The sequence below is a fragment of the Zingiber officinale genome, chromosome 10A, assembly GCF_018446385.1.
Source record: "Zingiber officinale cultivar Zhangliang chromosome 10A, Zo_v1.1, whole genome shotgun sequence".
Lineage (NCBI taxonomy): Eukaryota > Viridiplantae > Streptophyta > Magnoliopsida > Zingiberales > Zingiberaceae > Zingiber > Zingiber officinale.
The window spans coordinates 95,154,451-95,178,659 of NC_056004.1; the positions used below are offsets into that span (position 1 = coordinate 95,154,451).

The 24,209-nt window shown below is 41.0% G+C and overlaps 1 protein-coding gene across 1 annotated transcript; it reads left to right on the top strand.

The window, feature by feature from the left end:
* The first annotated feature begins 4,195 nt into the window (after nucleotides 1–4,195).
* Nucleotides 4,196–9,870, top strand: LOC122027909 (protein WALLS ARE THIN 1-like). The gene is made up of 7 exons (XM_042586926.1): nucleotides 4,196–4,371; nucleotides 4,450–4,512; nucleotides 4,587–4,703; nucleotides 4,780–5,179; nucleotides 5,257–5,408; nucleotides 5,495–5,562; nucleotides 9,863–9,870. Exons 1-7 carry the CDS (start codon nucleotides 4,196–4,198, stop codon nucleotides 9,868–9,870), a joined length of 984 nt encoding a protein of 327 aa, XP_042442860.1.
* Nucleotides 9,871–24,209: the final 14,339 nt, after the last annotated feature.

Sequence of the window (24,209 nt, forward strand, 5' to 3'; positions counted from 1 at the left end):
CCGGATGCCCGTTCTTGACTGCAACCAACCGCATGGATCCTGAGTTGCCGGGCGTGTGACTTTCTAGCCCGATTCGAGTCACCGCCCGTCGGTCCACCGACGATGATGTTGATCTCACCCCGAGTTGCATTGCTTCTATTTTCCTCCTCCCGAGCGGATGGTCTAGCTCGCTCCTGTGAGGCTCGGGGGTTGGCCCTTGGCTAGTGATGATGCTGCTGATGGTGATGCTGCTCGTGTGAATGCCTGGTCATTCATCGTTCGGTGTTCTGATGATGAGCCTGCCTGTCTAGTGAAGGTGATTGGCAGCGATAGTTCCTTGGCTCAGGTTGGCTGATCGGGGGGAGACTCCGGCAGTCTCGAGTGTTGTGAGTGGCTGATTGATGGATTCTGCAAAACATGGACATCCATACCTTGCCTTTTTGCCTAGATCGTTCGGCCGCAATGTGCTGAACGGCGGGGGACCTGGAGTCTTGATGTGGCCTCAACCCCTCGGCACGTGGTCCTCTTGGCGGTTGTTGGCTGTTGTGTGGTCTCCGCTCGGTTGGGACCGAAGTCTCGCCTAGTGCTTCCTTTTTTCGGGCCGCCTGCGCTTCCTCCACGTCAATATACTCATTTGCTTTTTTCAGCATGTGGTCGTAGTCACGGGGCGGCTTCCTGATGAGCGAGCGAAAGAAGTCCCCGTCGACTAAGCCTTGTGTGAAAGCATGCATCATTGTCTCGGACGAGACCGCGGGGATGTCCATAGCTGCTTAGTTGAAGCGTTGGATGTAGGCTCGGAGAGTTTCTCTTGGCCCTTGCTTCATGGAAAAGAGGCTGACGCTGGTTTTCTGGTAACGTCGGCTGCTGGCAAAGTGATGAAGGAATATCGTTCGGAAGTCTCTAAAGCTCTGAATTGATCTGTCCGGCAACCTCCGGAACCAGCGTTGTGCTGAACCGGACAATGTAGTGAGGAACACTCTGCATTTGACTCCGTCGGTGTATTGATGGAGAGTAGCGGCATTATCGAACTTACCGAGGTGGTCGTCCAGGTCGGTTGTACCGTTATACTCTCCGATCGATATGGGAGCTTAATGCTTTGGGAGAGGGTCTTGTAAGATCGCCTCAGAGAATTGGCAATTGACCCGCTCGGGGGATGACTCAGCCCGCGGTGCCTTCTCCTTCCTGGCGTCCCGCACGGGCACTTCATCGGATGATCCCTGGTTGGCTAGGGCTAGCTCCGACGGAGTCTGGAACAGTGCCCGATGAAACAGAATAGGGGCGGGCGGCGCATCTCCTGGTGTGCCGGTCTGCCCCTTGGTCTGTGCCCAAGTAGAGTATTGCTCCGGTCGGTCCTCCATCGCCGCTCGGCCACCAGAAACCGAGGTGGCCTGCTGCACTATCCGCACGGCTTGGGCCTTCTGCTGTTGCTCGACCATCTTCGCAGCTCGCGCTTGGATGAGTGCATCGAGCTCCTCGGGAGAGAGCGTCACTATGAGTTGCCGTCCAACTTCTTCCATCTTCTCGGCTCGGATTCAGGTGTGTTCCCACAGACGGCGCCAATTTGATCCTGTCCAAGTGCTGAGTCGATGAACGCTGGAGACGTGACGCTCCCGGTGATGACTTATAGACCTTCGACTGTTGTGAACCTCCGGCGAGAACCTACAAGCACAAAACCGAGCCGGGAAGGGGTTCCCGGCAACGACCCTCCGACGCTCAAGTTAACTCCGGCGGGAAGAGATCGAGGCAGAATGACAAGAATGAAAACTGTAGCTACAGTGATGTAGAATGCATACCTCTGTCGAAGCCTGGGGGTCCTTATATAGGGCTCCCGTGGGGGATGCGTGCACGCATCCCAAAGTATGCACGCTCCTCAAAGCATACCTAGAATGGTCGTGTTAGAAAAGGATACTTGGCGCCATGCCGCAATCATCCGGGCATATCTCTGATGTGATAGTGGAAACTTCCACCGTACGATTCTTTGTCCGGTCCAGCCGCCAACCATGCTATCTATCGGCGACACACGTCTCGAGAAGGATATCCTTAGCTGCTCCCTTTGTCCCCTTCTGCGCCTTGTCCGTTTCAGGCCGCGGAAGAGCCGTTCGGCCCCGTAGGGCTCAGACCTGAAGGCATGCCGGACCGAGCGAGAATGCTTCCTTGGTTGAGCTGCAGTTCAGCCGAGCGGACATGCCGCTCGACTCGGCAATTTCTCTATACTTGGCAGCTTGTGAGCGTCGGAAGCCCGACTCGTTGTCGAGCTGTCTTCGCACCAGCCTTGGCGCAATCCTGGCCGAGCGGCCATAAGACTTCTCCAGGCCGAGCGGTCATGAGACCTCTCTGATCGGCCGAACCCGTAGGTTGACCCCTCTGACCTTATCCTCCATGTGTCGTTGATCCTTGCCCATGCGGGTCCCTCTATGCTTACTGCCAGATCAATGTATTTATTTTCCATTTTACCCCTATCAGTTTACTGATTTTTTTTATCAGTCGAATCGATTTTGCTCTATGCCGAAACGTCAAAATTTTGAGTAAACCAATCGACTAATTTTTTAAATTAGTTAACTTGACTAATTTGATTTTTCTATCAAAATCAAATTTAGGTAAAATTGGTTGATGGATTAGACAGCCTCGAATTGACATGAAACTACTTCCTTTGTGTTCAGCTACCTCTCCTGATTATATTCATGTTCTCAAACATTAATTTGACTCAATATATTAAGAACGGTGATTTTTTGAACACGAACGTGTTTAAAAATTTTAATTCATGTTAAAAAAATTATTACTTTCAATATATTAGGTCAAATTAGTATTTGAGAGCATGAATATAATCAAAAGAGCGAGATGAACGCATAAGAACTAGTTTTATATTAATCTGAGATCATTTGATCCATCAACTGATTTTACCCAAAATAGGCTGATAGACCAAATGACCTCAGATTGACATTAAATTAGTTCATATATGTTTGTTTACCTTTCCTAATTATATTCATACCCTTAAATGTCAATTTTACCCAATATATTGAGAATAATGATTTTTTAAATATAAAAAAATTTAATTCATGTTCTAAAAATCATTGCTCTCAATATGTTAAGTCAAATTGATGTTTGAGGCATGAATATAATCAAGAGAACAAACCGAATACATAATATTTAGTTTCATGGCAATCAAATGTCTGATCCATCAGCCATGTTTGGGCAAAATCAGTTGATGAACTAAATGATCTTGGATTGACATGAAACTAGTTCCTATATGTTCATCTACCTCTTCTGATTATATCCAAGTTCTCAAATACCAATTTGACTTAATATATTGAGAATAATAATTTTTTGAAAACGAATTAAATTTTTTAAACACATCTGTGTTCAAAAAAATAATTATTCTTTATATATTGAATCAAATTGACGTTTGAGGACATGGATATAATCAGGAGAGTTAGCTGAATATATAAAATTAGTTTCGTGTAAATCTGAGGTCGTCTGGTCTATCAACTGATTTTATCTAAAATTGACTTTGGTAAAAAATAATAATAAATTAATCGACTGATTTATTCAAAATTTTAACGTTTTGGCGCAAAATAAAAATGATTCGACAAATCAAAATAACCATTCGACTGATAAAGACAAAATAAAAAATAGATACGTGATTTAATATTTGGAAATTATTTTATATGATTTAGTAATTTTACTTAGTCCAGTGTACAAACTATTACTTTTTAAAGAAGGAATTGATTATCCTTCTTTAATTTCAACACATGATTTAAAATTTTTAATTTAAAATTTAATGAGCCTATCTATTTTTTTTTTTGTTTGATAATATAGATAGACTATTTTTTATGAGCTTCTAAACTGGTTTAACTTGTATGGGCATCTGTGGTTTCTAATTTCGATTACCTGCCGAATTAATTATATCTAACTATTTAGTATATTTTTTTATTTATGTTTTAGAGCTAATGGGGAGCCATCTGTTTCTTCCCATTCATTCCCTTCCCGCCGTGGCCATCATTCCCTTCCCGCCGTGGCCATCGTCGTCGCTAGTGGCAGTTGGCATGCTTTCTAACTGTTCACACTTTCCGGTGGCTATAAATAGCCCACCGGCTCCACCTCGCTTCGTCACCCATTCCCTTCCTCCGGCCCTCTCCGCCCACCGGTCGCTGGTATATATCGCCTCTGAGCTCGATCAGGAATGGCCGACGCCGACGGAGGGAAGAGAGTCTGCGGCATGCCGGAGAAGGTGCAGTTGCACGTTGCCATGTTCTTGCTGCAGTTCGGCTACGCCGGCTTCCACGTCATCTCCCGGACGGCGCTCAACATGGGCATCAGCAAACTCGTCTACTCAATCTACCGCAACATCATCGTTTTGATCCTCCTCTTCCCCTTCGCCTACTTCCTCGAGAAGTATCAGATTTATACAATTTGCTTCGATTTGTAGAGCATTTGATTGTTTAACGTACGTCGTTTCGTGGATTGATGCAGGAAGGAACGGCCGACGATGAAGTTCTCCTTCCTCGTGCAGTTCTTCCTTCTCGCTCTCTGCGGGTAATTTTAATTTCCCACGTTTGGGCGATTTGTTCGATCTTGAGTACACTGATCGATAGAATTGATGGAATCAGGATAACGGCGAGCCAGGGACTTTACTTGCTTGGCCTCGACCACACGTCGCCCACCTTCGCCTCCGCCATCCAGAACTCTGTTCCGGCCATCACCTTCGCCATGGCCGCCGCCCTCAGGTAATTCCACTAACCGATTCCCAGTTTGGTTACCATGCGTAAAGATTTGATCTTTTTTGTTTAAACAATGAATTAGAATCGAGAAGGTGCGGCTCGACCGGCGAGATGGAATCGCGAAGGTCGTCGGAACGCTGGTGTGCGTCGGCGGCGCCACCGTGATCACGCTCTACAAAGGGCCGTCCATATTTGTCCGCGCGTCTACGACGACGTTGAACTTTGCAGCGCCGGCGTTCATGGCGGAGGGGAAGAACTGGACGCTGGGCTGCGTCTACCTCATCGGCCACTGCCTATGCTTGTCGGGATGGCAGGCGCTCCAGAAGCCGGTGCTGAAGAAGTACCCCGCCAGGCTCTCCTCCACCTTCTTCACCTTCTTCTTCGGCCTCCTCCAGTTCCTCGTCATCGCCGCCTTCACGGAGCGCGACGCCGACGCCTGGGCCTTCCACTCCACCGGCGAGCTTTTCGCCATCTTCTACAGCGTAAGCCATCACCTAAACGAATAAACACAAAATAAACCCATCGATTCAACTAGATCTCAAGCATGGATAACGCGCAGGCAATCGTGATGTCCGGAATCGCCTTCTCCGTTCAAATATGGTGCATCGACAGGGCCGGCCCTGTGTTCGTGGCCGTGTACCAGCCAATTCAAACTCTGGTCGTCGCGATCATGGCTTTCATCGTTCTAGGCGAGAAATTCTACCTCGGCAGGTATTAATCTACTGCTTCCTAATTCTCTCCGCCAATTAGCAAGAAGAAAGAACACTACATTGCTCATCTTGTTCTTCTTCGTGCAGCATCATCGGAGCTGTCTTCATCGTCTTGGGACTGTACCTGGTGATGTGGGGGAAGAGTCAGGAGAGGATCTTTGCTACCGAGGAGGCCTCCATTGTCTCTTCCAGTTGCGTCCATGATGGCCTCAGGCCATCGGCTGCCTCGCTCAAAGCTTCTTCCAACCTTGCTCAGCCACTGTTGCCCTCGTCGACCTCCGAGAGTGCCTGATAGAATGCTTTCAGCAAGATTGTCTAGGTTTTCTAAGGTTGCCGGTGGAGAGATCTCATGAGAGATCTGTAACTGCTTGTTTAAACAAGATATTAAGTGTGCTCTTTGAGTTTAACTAGCTACTTTTAAGATTAATTACTATATCATCTCGACATGTTTACCTTAACCTTTACATTGCAAAGAGTTATAATTTTTGAGGGATTTAAAATTAGACTATGTCGAATTTCACGTATCTAGAATTTAAAGATCTATATTTATTATTTATTATTGGAGAATCTCAAGTTTAGATCTACATTCTACCATTTAGACTCTCATTTGAGCATCCGAGATTTTTTTTTACTATTTTTATTAATTTATGTTATTTTGGTATTCAAGATAATTTTGATATTTATGGATTATACACTAAAAAAAAAAATAGCTTTACCGACGGGGCTACCGACGGATAACAATTTCCGTCGGTAAAGTCTGAAAATTACCGACGGAATATTATCTTCCGTCAGTAATATCTACATTACCGATGGAATCAAAGATTCCGTCGGAAATGTTCCGACATTACCGACGGATATTTTAATTCCGTCGGTAACCTGTGTTTTTTTTTAAAAAAATAATAGCCTTACCGTCGGAATCTAGATTCCGTCTATAAAGAAGAAGAAATACCCTAACCCGGCCCCTTTCCTTTCTTTCCACGCGCGCGGCAGCCAGCTCCTTCCTCTTCCTCCTCCTCCTCCTCGATCTCGCCGGTAAGCTCCCCTCATTTATTTCTTCCTTTCTTTGTGGCCGCCAGCGCCCTGCTGGCCTTTGTGCCGGCCGGCGCTGGCAGTTGCCTGCCGCCAGTGGCCTCCTGGCAGCTGTGCCGGCCGCCAGCGGCCTGGTGGCCGCTGTGTCAGACGTCGACGACCTCCTGGCCGCTGTGCCGGACGCTGGTATGTCGGAACTGCTATGCTGATGGGTGTGTCGGATATATGCTGTTGTGCTGGCCTGTGTCGGTCGTGTTTCTACTTGTTAATTTTTTGATAAATTTTGTGCTAAATTATTTTTATTTTATAAACAGATAGCATTTGCTGCTCTTCTTCGGTACACATTCACATCTTCAGGTATAATTTAGTTTATGGTATTTTATATTATTTATCATTGTTTAATTTACATATATGTTATGTTCGTATCTTAATCTATAACATAATATCATTCTTTTGTTTGTTTTGTGTTTGTACGTTAATCTAAGATAATTTCTAATTATCAATTTATTAGTTTTAGGTGAAAATGTCTATAAACAAAGCTTGGATGTACAATCGATTAGAAAATGGATTTATTATAGATGATTTTATTGCTGAAGTTGAAGAATTTGTCAACTATGCTAAAAGTCATCCAGAATGTATGAATGGTACAGAATTAAAGTGTCCGTGCAATCATAAAAAATTTCAAAATAGAGCTTTCCGTAATGAAGATACTGTAAAAATGCATTTATGTAGGAATGATTTTGTGCCAAATTACTACAATTTGTACTATCATGGAGAACCTTATTTGTATGAACCAATTGGGCCTTCCGGTGGTTTATCATCTGGCACAACTTTTACTGCACATGACTCATCAACTTATGATATTGGAATGCAATCAATGGTTCACGATGCAATGAATGCCGCAGTTGATTATTCCAATATAAACGAAACACCTGCACCTGAATATCAGCAACTATATGAAATGTTAAAGGCTAGTGAAAGAGAAGTATAGGAAGACATTCCCTCAGGTCACTCGCAATTATCAGCTACTGCAAGGTTGTTAAATATGAAAGCAGAACATCATTTTTCTAAAAGATGTTATGATGACATATGTCAATTAATGTGAGAGTTACTTCCTGCTGACAACATAATGACAGATAGTTTTTACAGTACCAAGAAATTGGTTAGAGGTTTAGGTTTGCCAGTAGAGAAGATTGATTGTTGTGTAAACAACTGCATGATATTTTGGCATGAAGATAGCGAACTGAGTGAATGCAAAATCTGTACTCACCCTCGTTATAAGAATGTTACCCGCATACTAGGGAAGAAGAAGAAAAATATTGCTTGGAAAGTGATGTATTATTTTCCTTTAACTGCTAGATTACAACGTTTGTATGCATCTGGCGCTACAGCTTGTCACATGACGTGGCATCATGAACATAATCATGAAGGAGGTATTATGTGTCATTCTTGTGATTCTTCTGCATGGAAACATCTTGATATTGTATTTCCCTTGTTTGTAATGGAACCACGTGATGTGAGATTGGGACTTTCCGCTGATGGATTTCAACCATTTGGTCAATCGGGATAGTAATATTCATCCTGGCCAGTTATATTAACACCATACAATTTACCACCCTGGATGTGCATGAAAGATGAATTTATGTTTCTTACTGTGCTTATTCCTAGTCCAACTAATCCCAAAGAGAATATAGATATTTTCTTGCAACCTTTAATTGCAGAATTAAATGATTTATGGAATGTAGGGTCAGTGACTTATAATGTTGCAAGTAAAAGTAATTTTAGATTGCATGCTGCATTATTATGGGCGATCAGTGATTTCCCAGCATATTCAATGTTGTCAGGATGGAGCACGGCGGGTCAATTAGCTTGTCCACACTGCATGACAGATTATGATGTCTTTTCATTACCTTGTAGTCGAAAAGTGTCTTGGTTTGATAATCACTAGAAGTTTTTACCTATTGATCACCCTTTCAGGCGGAATAAGAAAAATTTCCTAAAAAATGTTGTAGTCAGAAAACCTCCTCCAGCATTCCATATATCAGGTGAAAAAATCATTGAATAAATCGACAGTTATGGATTTCTACCAGTATCTCAATCTGGTTCTGATGAGATAAATAGATACATTGTTAGGATGTGTCAGTGTGGTTGGAAAAAAAGGAATATTTTTTGGGAGCTCCCCTATTGGAAGTATCTACTCATTTGACATAATTTAGATGTCATGCATGTTGAGAAAAATTTCTTCGATAATATCTTTAACACTGTGATGAATGTGCTTGGAAAAACTAAGGACACTGCAAAATCTCGTGAAGAATTAAAACAATTAGTAAACAGACCAGAGTTGCATCAAAATGAAATAACTAATAGATTTCCAAAGGTTTGTTATACATTAGACAAAGATGGGAAGCAGACTTTATGTAGTTGGTTGAAGGAAGTAAAATTCCCAGATGGGTATGCCTCAAATATGGCTCGTTGTGTGGATATGAATAGGTTAAAGATGTTTGGGATGAAGAGTCATGACTGTCATGTATTCATGCAAAGACTTATTCCAGTAGCTTTCCATGATTTACTTCCATATAATGTTTGCCAAGCTCTCACAGAATTAAGTCTATTTTTTAGAGATTTGACAGCGAGGTGTATTACGATGGACGATATGCTTCTGCTAGACATAGACATTCCTCTCATATTATGTAAGTTAGAGCGCATATTTCCACCCAGTTTTTTTGATTCAATGGAACATCTGCCGGTACATTTGCCATATGAGGCACAAATAGCTGGTCCTGTGCAATATAGATGGATGTATCCATTCGAACGGTTTTTGAGAAAATTAAAGAATAATGTTCGTAACAAAGCAAGAGTTGAGGGCTAAATATGTAATGCTTATCTGGTTGAAGAAGCATCTTCTTTCTGCTCCTATTATTTTGCTGATAATGTCAAAATCAGACATCGCAAGGTTCCTAGAAATTATGATAATGCTCAAGAAATAGACCATTCAATGCTGTCTATTTTTAAGTTTCCTGGCAAACCAATGGGTACATCTATTTCTAGATTCTTAACTCCAGAAGAATATCATGCTGCAAGAACATACATACTCTTAAATTATGAAGAGGTCAAATCATACATAAAGTAAGTTGACTTCTCTAATTAAAAAAGTATCCCCCATTCAATTTGTTGCTTGATATCTCATTTACCTTAAAATTACCTTCTTTTCCAGCTTATATGAACAACAACTATATCTACAAAATCCATCAATAGATGCAGATGGTGTAGATGAAAAGTTAGAGGTTGAATTTACATTATGGTTTGAAATATATGTAAGTTGGAGATTTTATTAAGTATTTAAGTTCGTGTGTTTTAAGTAGTGTTCTAATGTCTACTAATTGTGTAGGTTAAAGACCGTAGAATATCAAATGTGACAGATGATAGGATCATGAATCTTGCATCAGGACCCCTTCATAAAATAAAGGTCTACTCTGGTTTCTATGTTAATGACCTCAAATTCCACGTGGCACTACGAGATTCACGGAGATTAACCTATAATTCTGGTGTTTGTGTCAAAGGATCTATGGACAATAATAACACTCAGTATGATTAATATGGTAGACTTGAGGAAATCATAGAAGTTGAATATCTTGCATTACCTATTAAGAGGTGTGTGCTATTTAAATGTTTATGGTATGATCATACCCCAAGAATAGGTACCAGAATACATCCAAAGTATAATTTAGTTGAGGTTAATGCAAGCAAAAGGTTCAACAAGTTTGAACCTTTTATTTTCGGGGTACAAACAGCACAGGTTTTCTATCTTGAATACCCTACAAAGAGAAGAAGACCCAGTGAATGGTTGTCTGTTTGTCGAATGAAGCCTCGCACGATTATAGAAATGCCGAATACCACTCAGGCTACTGATGCATTTCAGAATGACGAAGTGGAGAGACATTCAATTGATACACAACTTGAATCTACATCTCAATTACTTGATGTTAATGTCACTTATGAGAAGATAGATGATGGAGAGATGTCCAACAGTGAAGATGAATTGGTACTAACAGAGTCTAGCGATGAAGACTTGGAAACTATTAATGTTGATTAAATAGTTGCTAATATTTGATTGTTTATATTTGATTGTTTTATTCTACTATGCTCATTTCTAATATTTACATTATTATATGTTTCAGGTGTCAGGGTGTATATATTCAGCACGATCATCATCATCATCATCATCATCATCATCATTTTCTTTCTATCTAGGTATTTATTTTTTTAAATGTAAAATTCATTATACATCTATGTAACATTTTGAATTATAGATCAATATCAATCTCATCATAATTTATTATATTTTACTTTTTGCAGGATTTTACACTATTAGTTGTTTTTGGAGTATTTGTTATCATGGTATGAATTTATATATTTGAGCACGGAAATACTTTGTTTATATTATGCTTGTTTATATATGTTTTATTAGAATATGTAAACTGCGATTGAGTTAGTTTATTTGTAAACTGTGATTGGGTTAGTTTATTTGTAAATTGTGATTGCATCTGTGTCAGTATTTGTGATTATATCTGTGATTGTGTTAGTTTATATCTGTATTTGTGATTATATCTGTGATTGTATTTGTGATTATAATTTGTATACATGGGGTGAATGGGAATACAAAAGGAATCTGACAGTTTCTTTTACTGACGGAATTGTATACATGGGGTAAAATTTTAATTGTATTCTCAACAGCAGGATAGTTTGAGAAAACACAGAGCTTTATGTCCGACAAGGATGTTTTCTGAGGAGCATGCCACGCGTTGAGAATACAATTAAAATTTTATATTAAAAATATATTTAAAAAATTAAGAATACATATGAATTTTTTTAAGATAGAATTTAAAAATAAAATCCCGAGAACTTAAATCTAAAATAAATAATATTATATTATTATAAAGGTATATGAATTATTTTAGTCCTATTTGATACGATGCATAATGGTAGGGTCCGATCATTGGGAGTCAAGAAAATGTGGCAGTCAGAAGTCAAGGTGATGTGGCAGTCAACAGTCAAGGAGACGTGGTAGTCAGAAGTTAAGGAGACGTGACAGTCAGAAGTCAAGAGAATGTAGCAGTCAACAGTCAAGGAGACGTGGCAGTCAGAAATCAAGGAGACTTGGCAATCAGAAGTCAAGGGGATGTGACAATCAACAGTTAGGAGGATGTGGCAGTCAACAGCTAGGGAAAGAAGAGGTAGGACTGTCGGGTGTCATCAGACGCAGGATGTTCTGTCGGGTGCTTACAGATCAAGATCGCAGATCTGAATCAGGATCTACAATCGAGGTGATGTCTGACCTACTTTGACTGGTCGGGTTTTCACAGCTCGGTCATACCCAGGCCTGGTTCTCTCGGTAGGCAAACTCCCGGTCAGCTCTAGAGCGATCTCACCATGGCTCTCCCTGCCCCTCAAGACTTAGGCCAAGTGTTATACCTAACAGATAATCCCGAGCTGCACTAGTTATGCCCGGGCATGACAAAAGGCGCTACACGATAAAAAGATCAGGGAATCGTAATTGTCTGCCAAGGAATAACTGCTGTATGTCAGAGAATATTCTAAGGGTCTGCAGTCATCTACAAATGGAACCTTCTTCCAGTCCACAAGAGGGTGCCACGCGTCCTCCATCACTAGACAGGTCCTGACACCTAACATTCCCTGACATCAATCAGGCTCCAGAGGTACGCACTATCATATAAAAAGGGAGGTCATCTCCCTTGCGTAGGTACGCTCTCTTGCATATTCACACTTGTCTTCTACTTTTCTTTCTCCTTGGTACACTGTTCTTCTAGGGAAAAAGTACCTGACTTGAGCATCGGAGGACTTGCTCCGAGGACTTTTTCCCTAGTTTTTGGCATATAACATTTCGTGTGCTTGTCTGAGTGTGCGCAGAGCTCAAGTACCGCCGACTCAATCATCGTTGTCCGTCAACACCACATGGGGGTCCGTTCTTGTAGGCACATACGAGAAGGGTATCCTAGTCGCCTCTCTGTCAACACTAGCGATAGCTCATCCGGCCTTCGTCTGATTCAGATTCCGGACAAGATCAATTTGGCTCCGTCTGTGGAACTTCCTTCACCTATTCTGGAGCGTGAAGATGGAGGACACCAGAAGAATCAACGTGACCATGATGGCAGGGGAGTACGAATTGTTCAAGGAGACCAAGAGGCGGGCGACCTTCGAAAAATAGACCACTGCCTCACGATCGTACAAGATGTCTACAATTTCTAAGGACCCGACTCATGTCTCTGATAGAGGATCTAAGAGGAAACTGCCTGAGGAGTTCCCTCTAGCCTTTTATCGGGAACCTGGCCCGGACTATTACCACAAGGGCTTGGACTGTTATAATAAGAAAGAGCAACCACAGACTTCCATGGCGGAAAGCTCCCCGCCCAAGGACTCAAAGAAGAGGAAAGCCATAGTCCTCAGGGAGGAGCCCCGGGGGAAGCCTGAGGAGCAAGTGTCCTTCTCTCTAAGGGTACTCGACTAGAAGCTACCGAAGGGGTACAAGCCCTCAGCTATCGAAGAATATGATGGTAGCAAGGATCAGGAGGATCATCTCTGAAAGTTTTGAAACACTGCGTTGTTGCACCAATATAGCGACGCCATCAAGTGCCGAGTGTTCTTGAACACTCTGTCCAGCTCAGCACAGAAATGGTTCAATGGATTGTCGAACGGATCCATCACATGCTTCCATGATTTCAAAATTATTTTCCTGCGCCATTTCGCCAACAACAGGAAGTACTAGAAGACAGACCACTGTCTCTTCGCCCTCAAGCAAGGGTATGTCGAGCCCTTAAGAAGCTATATTAAACGCTTCAACCAGGTAGCCCAATATGTCCCGTCCGCTACCTCTGAAATATTGATGAGCGCATTCCCCCATGGGTTGGTAGAAGGGTAGTTCTTTCGAGCCCTCATCCGAGAGCCCATGAAGAATTTTGATGAGATGCTAGGGAAAATCGCCAATTACATCAATATAGAAGAAGGATGAGCGCCTTCTCCCATGGGTTGGTAGAAGGGGAGTTCTTTCGAACCCTCATCCGAAAGCCCATGAAGAACTTCAATGAGATGCTAGGGAAGGCCGCCAATTACATCAATGTAGAAGAAGCTCATGCGGCTCGGCGGAAAATGGACAAGGTGCCTGCTTCCGCCAACAAATCAGAGAAGAGGGCATCCCAACCGCCAACCCAGCTCTTCCACGCGCCCGGGATGCCTAACTGTAATTTGTTAGGATCGTTGGTCGGCTAGAAGGGGGTTAAATAACCTTGCACAAAATCAAAACAAACGAAATCATCTCAAACTTATAACTTAATTAAACACTTGGATAAACATAGAACAAATAATGAACTAAAAAGAAAGAGGCTCCGGAATTTACTTGGTTATAACCGGGGAGGTTGTTAATCTAAGGAAGTGAAATGCACTAAATTCTCCTTCAGGTGGAGAAGCCTCTTTACAACAATTTACGAATAGAAAGATGAAGCTAAACTAGAAAGGAAAGCGCACAAGTATTGTTTCAGTAATTGCTTATTCTATTTAACTTCTTGGACCAAGGTTATATTTAAAGCTTAGGTCGGGGCGCCTGGAAGGGTTCCAGGCGCCTAGAGTGGATAGAATTTTATCTCTGACGTAACGGTCAACATCCACGTCGAAGTGGATAAAAATGAGGTTCCGGGCGCTCGGAGTTCGGGCGCTCGGACTCCAGGCGCACGGAATGGATCCAGGCGTCCGGACCCTAAAAGTCAATAGGGTTGACTTTTTTTAATCCAGACCCTCTGGTCTGGTTCTGCTCGCCTCGGTCCGAGTCTTCTCCTCGAGCAAGCTACCGCTCTGGCTTCTCATACTTCGGAATCATCGCATACTTCCTTCTCGTCCACTAGCATACTCTTCCGCAACTTTGTCCCTTGGACACACTGAGCCCGTCGGCTCTCTCCCGTGTCGACCTTCTCGCTAGTTGTGTCTTTTACTCCCCGAGCAATCTTCCGCTCCAGCTTCTCGTCCCTCGGAAACATCGCACGTTCCCTTCTCGTCCGCCAGTGTACTCTTCCGCAACACATCGTCCCTCAGAGGCACTGAGCCCGTCGGCTCTCTCCCATGTCGTCATTCTCGCTAGTTGTGTCTTTTGCTCGACTTCCTGTACTCCTAAGTTCTTGCACACTTAGACACAGGGTTAAACATAATAGGACATAACCTAACTTAGTTGATCACATCAAAACCACCTTGGGGTTCCAACAATCTCCCCATTTTTGATGTGAGCAACCCAAGTTAAGCTAGGGTAAACAACTATAAAATTAAAATAATAAATTTTGCAATAAAGTGCAAAACGTATCAAAAATTTTAAGCTAACTCCCCCTAGACTTAATTCTCCCTTCTCCCCCTTTGATCACATAAAATTGGGGTTCTAAAAAAACTTCTAAGGGTATCTTTTTAATTTTCAAATAATTTTGAAAAAACTTATCAAGTTTTAAAAATTCTAAAAATTATTTTGATATAAAAAAAAATTTTGCAATAATTTTAGAAACTTTAAGTGTTGGAAAAAAATTCTAAGTAAGAAAATTTCAAATAGAAAAATTATTTAAGTTTAAAAAAAAATGTTTGTGCAATGTATAAAATTTTGGTAAAGCAAAATTTATAAAATAACTTTAAAACTTTAAGTTAAACAGATTAAAAAATGAGAAAATTTCCTAAGTTAAATAAATTTACAGAAAATAATTTGAGAATTTTCAAAGTAAAAAAAAATTGAGTACTATTTAAAGCGTTATCTAATTTCAATTTTAATGCTCTATCAGTTAGTCAATTAAATATTTTATTTCAATATTTGGCTTCTAGGCAGTGGCGAGGCACTAGGCCTTCTTGATTATTGGAGCAACAATCACTTTCTAGACAAAGTCTCATAAGGAAATTAAACGTCTAATGTATTCTCTGAAAGCCCTAAGTCCAATTAAACCTTTAATTAAGACAAGACTTTGGAACCCAGTAAAGGTTCCTTCCAACTAGATTAATTAGAAATTTCTTAGGGATATATTTTTTTGAAATGTTTCTAATTTGTACTTTATGATATTTAAAATACCAGTTCATGTTATATTTTCTAACACTTGTACTATATGTGAATGTATTACTTCTCAAGTTATTTATTTCTAGTTGCAAATTGTCATTTTCAAGCTTTATTGTGTCAAGATCTTCTAATGGACAAGATTTTGCTAGAATTTACTTTAATTTCTTAATTTATTTTTCAAGTTTGCAACAATTTTTGGTTAATAATTTTACAAATTTAAATAATTTATCGGGAGGTAGAGATCATATTTGCAACAATTAATTTAAATAATTGTACGATATGCCCGCTAGAGGGGGGGTAGCGGCTCGTCGCGCGTTCGTCTGTTGCGTCTTGATGATGTGCAGCGGAATACAAAGACAAAAACAATCACAACGCTAACACTCGGATTTACTTGTATCCACCTCAAGAAGAGGTGACTAATCCAATGATCCACACACGACGCTATCTCCACTATGAAAACCCTCCTTCTCGATCGCAGCCGAAGGCGGAGAAGCCTTGTACAAACTTTCACACACACAAACAACTCACACAAGAAGAAGAAATACAAATACAAATAGAAGCACTCTCTTCTTGCTTACTTGTTGCTTGTTGTTACCTCTTGAACCTTGGGAATACACCCTAAGAGCCTTCAAAAACTGGCGGAGAAGATAGGAGAAAATCGTCGGTGAATCGCACACAAATCGCAGGAGAAAGCTAGCGAAGAACTACGGAGAAAATGCTCCGCCAAGGCTTTATATAGTGCTCCCAATCGATCCAAATTAGTCTCAATCGATTGTCACGTCACATCTGCACAATCCCAGCCGTCCATTGCTCGTTTACTACTCAATGGTCACTTCCCAATCGATCGACCGATCGATTGGGACCGTCTGAATTGATCGACCGATCGATTTAAACCCATTCTATGCTCTCGCGTCCGCGTGAGAGCTTCTCCTCCCCAATCGATCGACCGATCAATTGATAGATCCCAATCGATCGCCCAATCGATTGGGAAAGCTTCTGTACCTGCGAGTAATGCTCCCAATTGATCGGTCGCTCGATTGGAGTCATCCCACACTCATAGCACACTCCAATCGATCGACCGATCGATTGGACACTGGTTCAATTGATCGACCGATCGATTGAACACTGGTTCAATTGATCGACCGATCAATTGGACACTGGTTCAATTGATCGACCGATCAATTGAACACCCTGAACTTGCCTTAAACTCAAGTTCAAGGTCCTAAACCCAACTCCCGGTCAACCATGACCTGTTGGGTATCCATGCCTAGCATTTGGCCAACACCCGACCGACCTCGAACTAGCCTTCTAGCCTCCTCCATCAGCCTTACGTCCCTCGGATATCTCCCATCCTTCACGCCTTGTCTTCAGGAGCTTCCTTCGGCCTCATCCTAGTTGTCGGATTATACACCACACTTGATCAATCTCGAACTAGCCTTCTAGCCTCCTCCATCAGCCTTGCGTCCCTCGGATATCTCCCATCCTTCACGCCTTGCCTTCAGGAGCTTCCTTCGGCCTCATCCTAGTTATTGAGTTCTCCTTGCCAAATCACACTAGGACTTACCTTGCCAAGACCACATGCTTGGACTTTCAACCTTTGCCAAGATCACACTTAGACTTTCCCAATTGCCTGGCTCCTCACCAGGACTTTCTCCCTTTTCCAAGATCACACTTGGACTTTTCAATTGCCTGATCTCACTTATCAGGACTTTCACCACCAAGTCTAGTCAACACTAACCTACTTGGATTTTCACTCTTGCCAACCTTCCTGTTGGACTTACCTTTGCCTAATCTCCAATTAGGACTTTCCCACTCAAGTCTCCTGTCATCCTTGACCTACTTGACTTCTCTCTTGCCTAACCTCCAGTTAGGACTTTCCCAGATGCCTAAACTCCAATTAGGACTTTCCCATTGCCTAAACTCCAGTTAGGACTTCTCCACTACCTAACCTCAAGTTAGGACTTCACCACTGCCTAACCTCTAGTTAGGACTTCACTATTGCCTAATCTCTAGTTAGGACTTCACCGCTGCCTAACCTCTAGTTAGGACTTACCCAGTCAAGTCTCCTGTCATCTCTGACCTACTTGACTTGTCTTCTTCTCAACCTGGTCAACTCTTTGACCATCTCTACAATCGGACGATTGCCCTAGCAATCTCCATATATTGTCAAACATCAAAACTCAAATCTCGACTCAAACTTGACTCAACTCAAGCTTAGTCAAATTGGTCAAACTTGACCTAGGAAAATTGCCCCGACAATCTCCCCCTTTTTGATGTTTGACAATCCTTCTTAGTTAATACCTCTAAGTTAGGCTCAATCCCATAGCCTTAACTTCTTCTTTATCACAAGGCTAAATCTCATAACTTTAACCTTTCCATGACAAAGTATGAATGAAGGCCTAACTTAACCTTCAATTCTCCCCCTTTGTCACACATCAAAAATAGAAAACAACTCTTCCCCATAAGAGTTAACCTCACAATGAAGATCACATATCCTTCATTGTCTCCAAAGCTCCCCCTTGAGCTCTACTTGACTCCACAATGCTCAACCTAGAGTATTCACCATTTGACCAATGAAAATCCCATTCATTGTATCCAATGCTCCTCCTTGAGTAGTAATCTTCTTCTCAATGCTCATCCAAGAGCATTTTTCACTTTTCCAATGAAGGTCTGATCCCCCTCATTGAACCCAATGCTCCCCCTTGAGCAAACATTTACTCCAAAATGCTCATCCAAGAGCATTTAACATCCTAGCAATGAAGATAATCAACCTTCCATTGCACTCCAATACTCGACTCTGAGTATTAATTCATCACGAAGGTTTAACCCACCTTCCAAGGTCTTTAAAAATATTTTTATGTTTTCAAAGAGTAACTCTCCCTAAAAACATGGTCAAACTTCTATCATTGCACCAACAATGACTTGAGGTTCCTAAATAATTAGGAAAACCAAAACTCGAAGTTTTGAAGTTCAAAATTCAATAATGAAACTAACCTCAACCTAAACTTTACCTAAGTCGACATTAACCAAACCATGCTTGTTTTCATCATGAAAACTCCCCCTAAGTGTATACAAATGTATTCCAAAGGGTTAGGAATGATTAATGACCCTTGAAAATCAAAACTTGAAGTTTTAAGGTTCCAAAATTCAAAATTGAAACTAAATCTTATCCTAAACTTCACTTTGGTATTTCTTAACCAATTCATACTTGTTTTCACATGAAAACTCTCCCTAAATGTATACAAATGTATTCCAAGGGATTTGGAATGGTTAACGGGACTCGAAGTGACTTGAAGTGCTGAAATCAGACTTTTTCAGCCAAAATTAGACTTCCCAATCGATTGAAGTTGGGACTCAATCGATTGAAATCACTTCAATTGATCCATTGATCGATTCCGCAAGCTACTGCTCGCAGAAATTTCCTCTGAATCGATCGACTGATCGATCCAAACTGGGTCAATCGATCGGCTGATCGATTCATTACCCTTCTGTTCGCGGGAATTGGCTTCCCAATCGATCGGCTGATCGATTGAACCCAATCCAATCGATCGACTGATCGATTGGGTTTCTGATTTCCTGAAATTCAATTTCAGCGAACTTCAGAAACCCCCCAAAAATTCTACAAAAATCTAAAAAATCATGAAAATTCATGTAGACACTACTTAGGGTATATACTATCAAAGAAAAATAGTTTTCTATGAAAATACTTCCTATTTTCAAAGATTGACACAAACTTTGAAACTTGTAAAAACTTTAGTGTTTTTTTCAAGTTTGTGTCTAACTATTCAATGATGATTACTATCAAAAGATAGTCTTCACCAAGGTTTTCCAAAAGCATTTTAAAATGATTTTCAAAACCAATATCCAACCATGTTCTTCGGGCTTAATGCACATGACTTGTACATTAACTTTCCCAATGATTGGAAGACACATAACTATGTGTTTTGATGAACCTAAAACTCAACAAGATGCAATAAATCAACATCTTGAGTTTTGTTCACCATCCTAACATCTCACTAGTATCTAACATATATTAAAACACATACAATTCACCTTATGATTCTTTGTGAGATGTACATTTGGTTTTATCCTAATCTAAGGGATCATGCATATCTATCTAGGCATTGTGAGAACCATGATCATCCACCAAGGATGTCACTTGGCATAAGCCCATAATTGTTGACATTTGTCCTTAATTACAAGGAAATTAACATAATGCATGATATGTTATGACATACATCAAAAAAAAAGAATTTTCAAAAGAAAATTTCCTATAGCTACATGATGTATGTATGACATGACATAATATTTTTGGTATTTTTCATAATAATCATGAATGCAAAAATAAATATGATGTCATGGCATATGATGGGCAAACAATCATGACATTTTAGCATAAACAAAATATATCTAGATAGTGTATCTAAGCATCCTTAATTCTTTGCTAAACCTTAAGGTTAAATCCTAGATTGCCCAATTCCATCAAGAAAGTGTCAAACTCAACTTTGACATTTCTTTTCCCTTTCTAAATTTGTGTCATTTTAAATTAAACAAATTCCTCAAGGTATGGCACGTTTTACTCTTTCAAAGAGTAAATGAAATCAAATTAAGGCTTAGATTCGCCTTTAACCTTCTAAGAAGATGTCAAACCCCCAACTTGGCATTTCTTATCCTTCTCTAAATGTGTCAATTTAAATTAAGTTCAAATTCTCAAAGTTTGACACATTTTACTCTTCCAAAGAGTAAGCATCTTATATTGGGACTTAGATTTTCCTTTAATTACCCTAAGAAAATACCAAAATCCCAATTTGGTATTTCTTATGTTTTCCCAATTGTGCCAAGTTAAATTAAATCCAATTTTTCTCAGATTTTGGCACATGTATTACTCTTTCAAGGAGTAACCCTATAATCCTCTTCATTTTCAAAGGTTAACAATAACCTTGAAAATGCTCTCAAGTGTCAACTTTAACAAGGTTGGGTTAACTACCCTTCCAATTTGAGTTGACACTCTCTAAACCCATCTAGGGTGTAGAGAATATGCTCCTAGGAACCCAAAACCTATTAGTGCTCCTTGGATGCTCTAGGTACTCACTAGGGATGGCTTCCCTAGATACCTTCCTAAGGACCTTTCTAAGCTTCTTAGAAGCCTTGGTCACTTCCACTAGGTCACTTCTAGGGCTAACTCCCCTTGTAACCTTATTCGTGACTTTGTTTTGCCTTTTTGGAGCCTTAGTCACCTTTACTAGGTCAACTCTAGGGATGGTGTCCCTTGTGACCTTCTTTGTGACTTTGTTAGACTTCTTAAAAGTCTTAGTCACATTGGTCTTGCCAAAAGAACCTTTAGGGATTCCTTCCCTAGTATCCTTGACTTGACCTCTAATCCTAGGGTTGGTTCCATAACTATATGGAATCCTATGAAAGGAAGTTACATCCTTCTTGGCTTTAGGTTTGTATCCCAAACCTCTATAGCCATTGGATGGCTCTTGTCTAGCTCTCCCTATAGTTTGCTCATTTTGACCCTTAAGAAGATTTTTCATTCTTGCTAGGGTCCTTTCTAAGTTATCAAGTCTTGATCTCAAAACTTGATTTTCCGTCATTAAATCCATAGAATTGTTGCCTAAGTAGTTATCTACCTTCCTAACCTTCGGTATGGTAGATCTAGTATGAGGAGGTATGTATTTTCCCTTAAAGCTATCATGCTTTCTATTTCATGATAATTTGCATTAAAATGATAGGAATTATTTCTAATATGCATTTCATCATGACTAAAAGGAATTGCACTATTAAAGGTTACCTTGGGCTTGCTTTTAGAAGCTCCCCCTTGATTTGTGCTTCCTCCTTTAACTTTGATTGACTTCTTCCCTTTAGGGCATTGACTCCGGTAATCCCCATTTTGATTGCATGAGAAGCACACAATGTGCTCCTTGCTCTTGCATTTCGTGGGACCAATCTCCTTGGGCTTCTCCTTGCCCTTGGGTATTACTTGGCCCTTCTTCTTGGCCAAGTTAGGACACTTACTCTTGTAGTGCTCATGCTCCCTACACTCAAAGCAAATGATATGATTTTTATCTTTAATAATTGAAATCTTTATATCTTTGCTTGTAGGGTTGATGCTTGATCCTTCATTTGATTTTTCTTGCAATGTAAAGATGGCATCATCTTCTATTTCTTCCTCTTCACTTGAGGATGTGGACTCTTCCACTTCTTCATCTCTTGAGGATGTGGAAGATCTCTCCTCTTCCACCTCTTCCACCTCTTCCATCTCTTTCTCTTCCTCCTCTTCCTTTTCCTCCTCGAATGTTGACTTCTCGTCAACATCGGATTGCATCTTTTCTTCCTCATCTTCTTCGGATGTTGACCTTGTGTCAACATCAGATTGGTCCTTCTCTTCTTGGACCAATGAGCCCTTCTCCTTGGGCTTTTCCACTCCTTGGACTTGTGTAGGATCTTCATGATAGGCAATGATCTTTTTCCAAAGATCACTTGCATTTGTGGTTTCACCTACACTCAACGAAATATTAGAAGGTAGTAAATTATGCAAAATTCTCATTACCTCCTTATCCGCCTCCGATTGCTCTCGTTGCTCTTCGATCCAATGCCAAGGTCGAAGGCGTTTACCCTTCTTGTCCGTAGGACCTTCAAATGGGTCATTCAAGACAACCCATTGGTTCCAATCCATTTGGAACCATGTCTCCAACCGATTCCTCCAAAAGGCGAAGTCTTCCTTGTCATATGGCGGAGGAATCTGGATGTCCCATCCAAGTGGACCTCCCAAGTTCATCTTCTTCCTCTAGCTTCTTGCTCTCTTGGCGGTTAGTCCGTAGAAGAGCGGTCTCGCTCTGATACCAATTGTTGGGACCGATATTGTAACACCCCACCTCCTACAGGCTAGGCTGCGAGGCCGGGGGTTACATTATGCTGAACTGAACTATAGGGTGCGGAAAACTGTACTTATTGAAATCTTACTCTGCTAATGACTATCACAGTCTGTAAGATTAGGTTCAAAGACCTGTTCATTTATGTACATATGCTAAGAAGGGAATTTGACTTTCTAAATAGTCAAAAACTGAAAGCTGGCCACTTCTAGCTGAATTCATACACTCCAATCGATCGGCTGATCGATAGGAATTGTCTGATCGATTCAGCGTGCTACTATGCACGGAAGAATTTCTGGATCGATCGACAGATCGATCCAGGATGACCAATCGATCCAATGATCGATTCAGAAGCTCTCTGTTCGCGGAAGCAAATTTCCCGATCGATCGACTGATCGATCCCATAGTGTTCTGTACGTGGGGACTTCCTCCAATCGATCTGCTGATCGATTGGGTTTCTGATTTCAGCAGAAATCGCACTCGGACTTGTACAGGAACTTTTAGAAATAAACTAAGAGCATAATATCACTATTAGGCGTATCATTACACATGATTAGCTATCTAAGATCATGAAAACTAACAATCTAAGTATAACTTTGTGCATACCTTCATAATTCAAGACACTTAACATCCTAGATACAGAAAAGTAACAACATAAGAAAATGCTAAGTCTTAAGATGGGCTAGTTCCCAAAAATCTTCATTCCAAGTTCCTCTTTCACACACATCTGGTAGCATTGTCCTCCAGACTCCGCTAATCCGTCTTTCCTTTACCTTTATCTATAGTATAAGAAAAATGCAACTATAAGCTTGGGAGCTTAGTAAGAAACCATCTACCTCACAAAAATATACATTTGAGGAATCATGCTTTTTAAAAGATGTTATGCTGATATGCAAGCTGTGAATCATACTAGAAATACTAGAACATGGCACATGAGCATATAAATCATGGCAAGCAAGAACTAAACATAAAGCTATCTGCTATATCTATAAAAAACTGAACTGAAGCTAAGCTAAATTCATTTCTCTGTTTTGTGAAGTTTGAAAACTATTTTCATAAATAGATAAAAATACTAATCATGCTGCTGATGGGCCCGACAATTGTACTTGCTATGCGCGCATCCCTAACTAGACCCGTGGTTGCAAGACCCGAATTTAGTAGGGTTTACTAGGTTATCTAAACCTAGGGACGACTGTGGGAGCCCAACCCAAGGACATCTGAGAGTCCAGTACAGAGCCTCTGATAAAGTAAAATACTATTTATAACCTGATTTATCTTAACTTGCTTTTACTAGGTTATCTGAACCTAGAACTAGGTTATCTGAACCTAGAACTAGGTTATCTGAACCTAGAGGCGACTGTGGGAGCCCACCCATTGGACTGTAGTCCCATATAAGCTGAAGCAAGGCTAAGTATACTATTTAAATGCATCTACAGCATTTAACTAAACTATTAAAATGCCTACTATGGCATTTAGTTGTGCTAACCATTTCATCGAGCACTTGGTGTGCACTAATTCACACCCTACGTACCGATGGATTTGCATATGACAAAAATAAAGCATAGAAACATACAAATAGCTACTTATACTGCAGGTGAGAGGTTACTGACATCCTGCGCTAGTTTTCTTACAAATCCGATCGCTGGGATTCCGGAGAAGATGATCTCTTCGGCGATCCTCTCACGTCTATGCCTTCTTCTTGCGGAGAGGAGCGTCCTCGTATCCGAGATATCGCCGGAAGGTGCTCCTACGACCCTAGGTCTCCTTGGGGTTTGGGCACCGAGAGATGAGGAAGGGAGAGAGGTGGCGT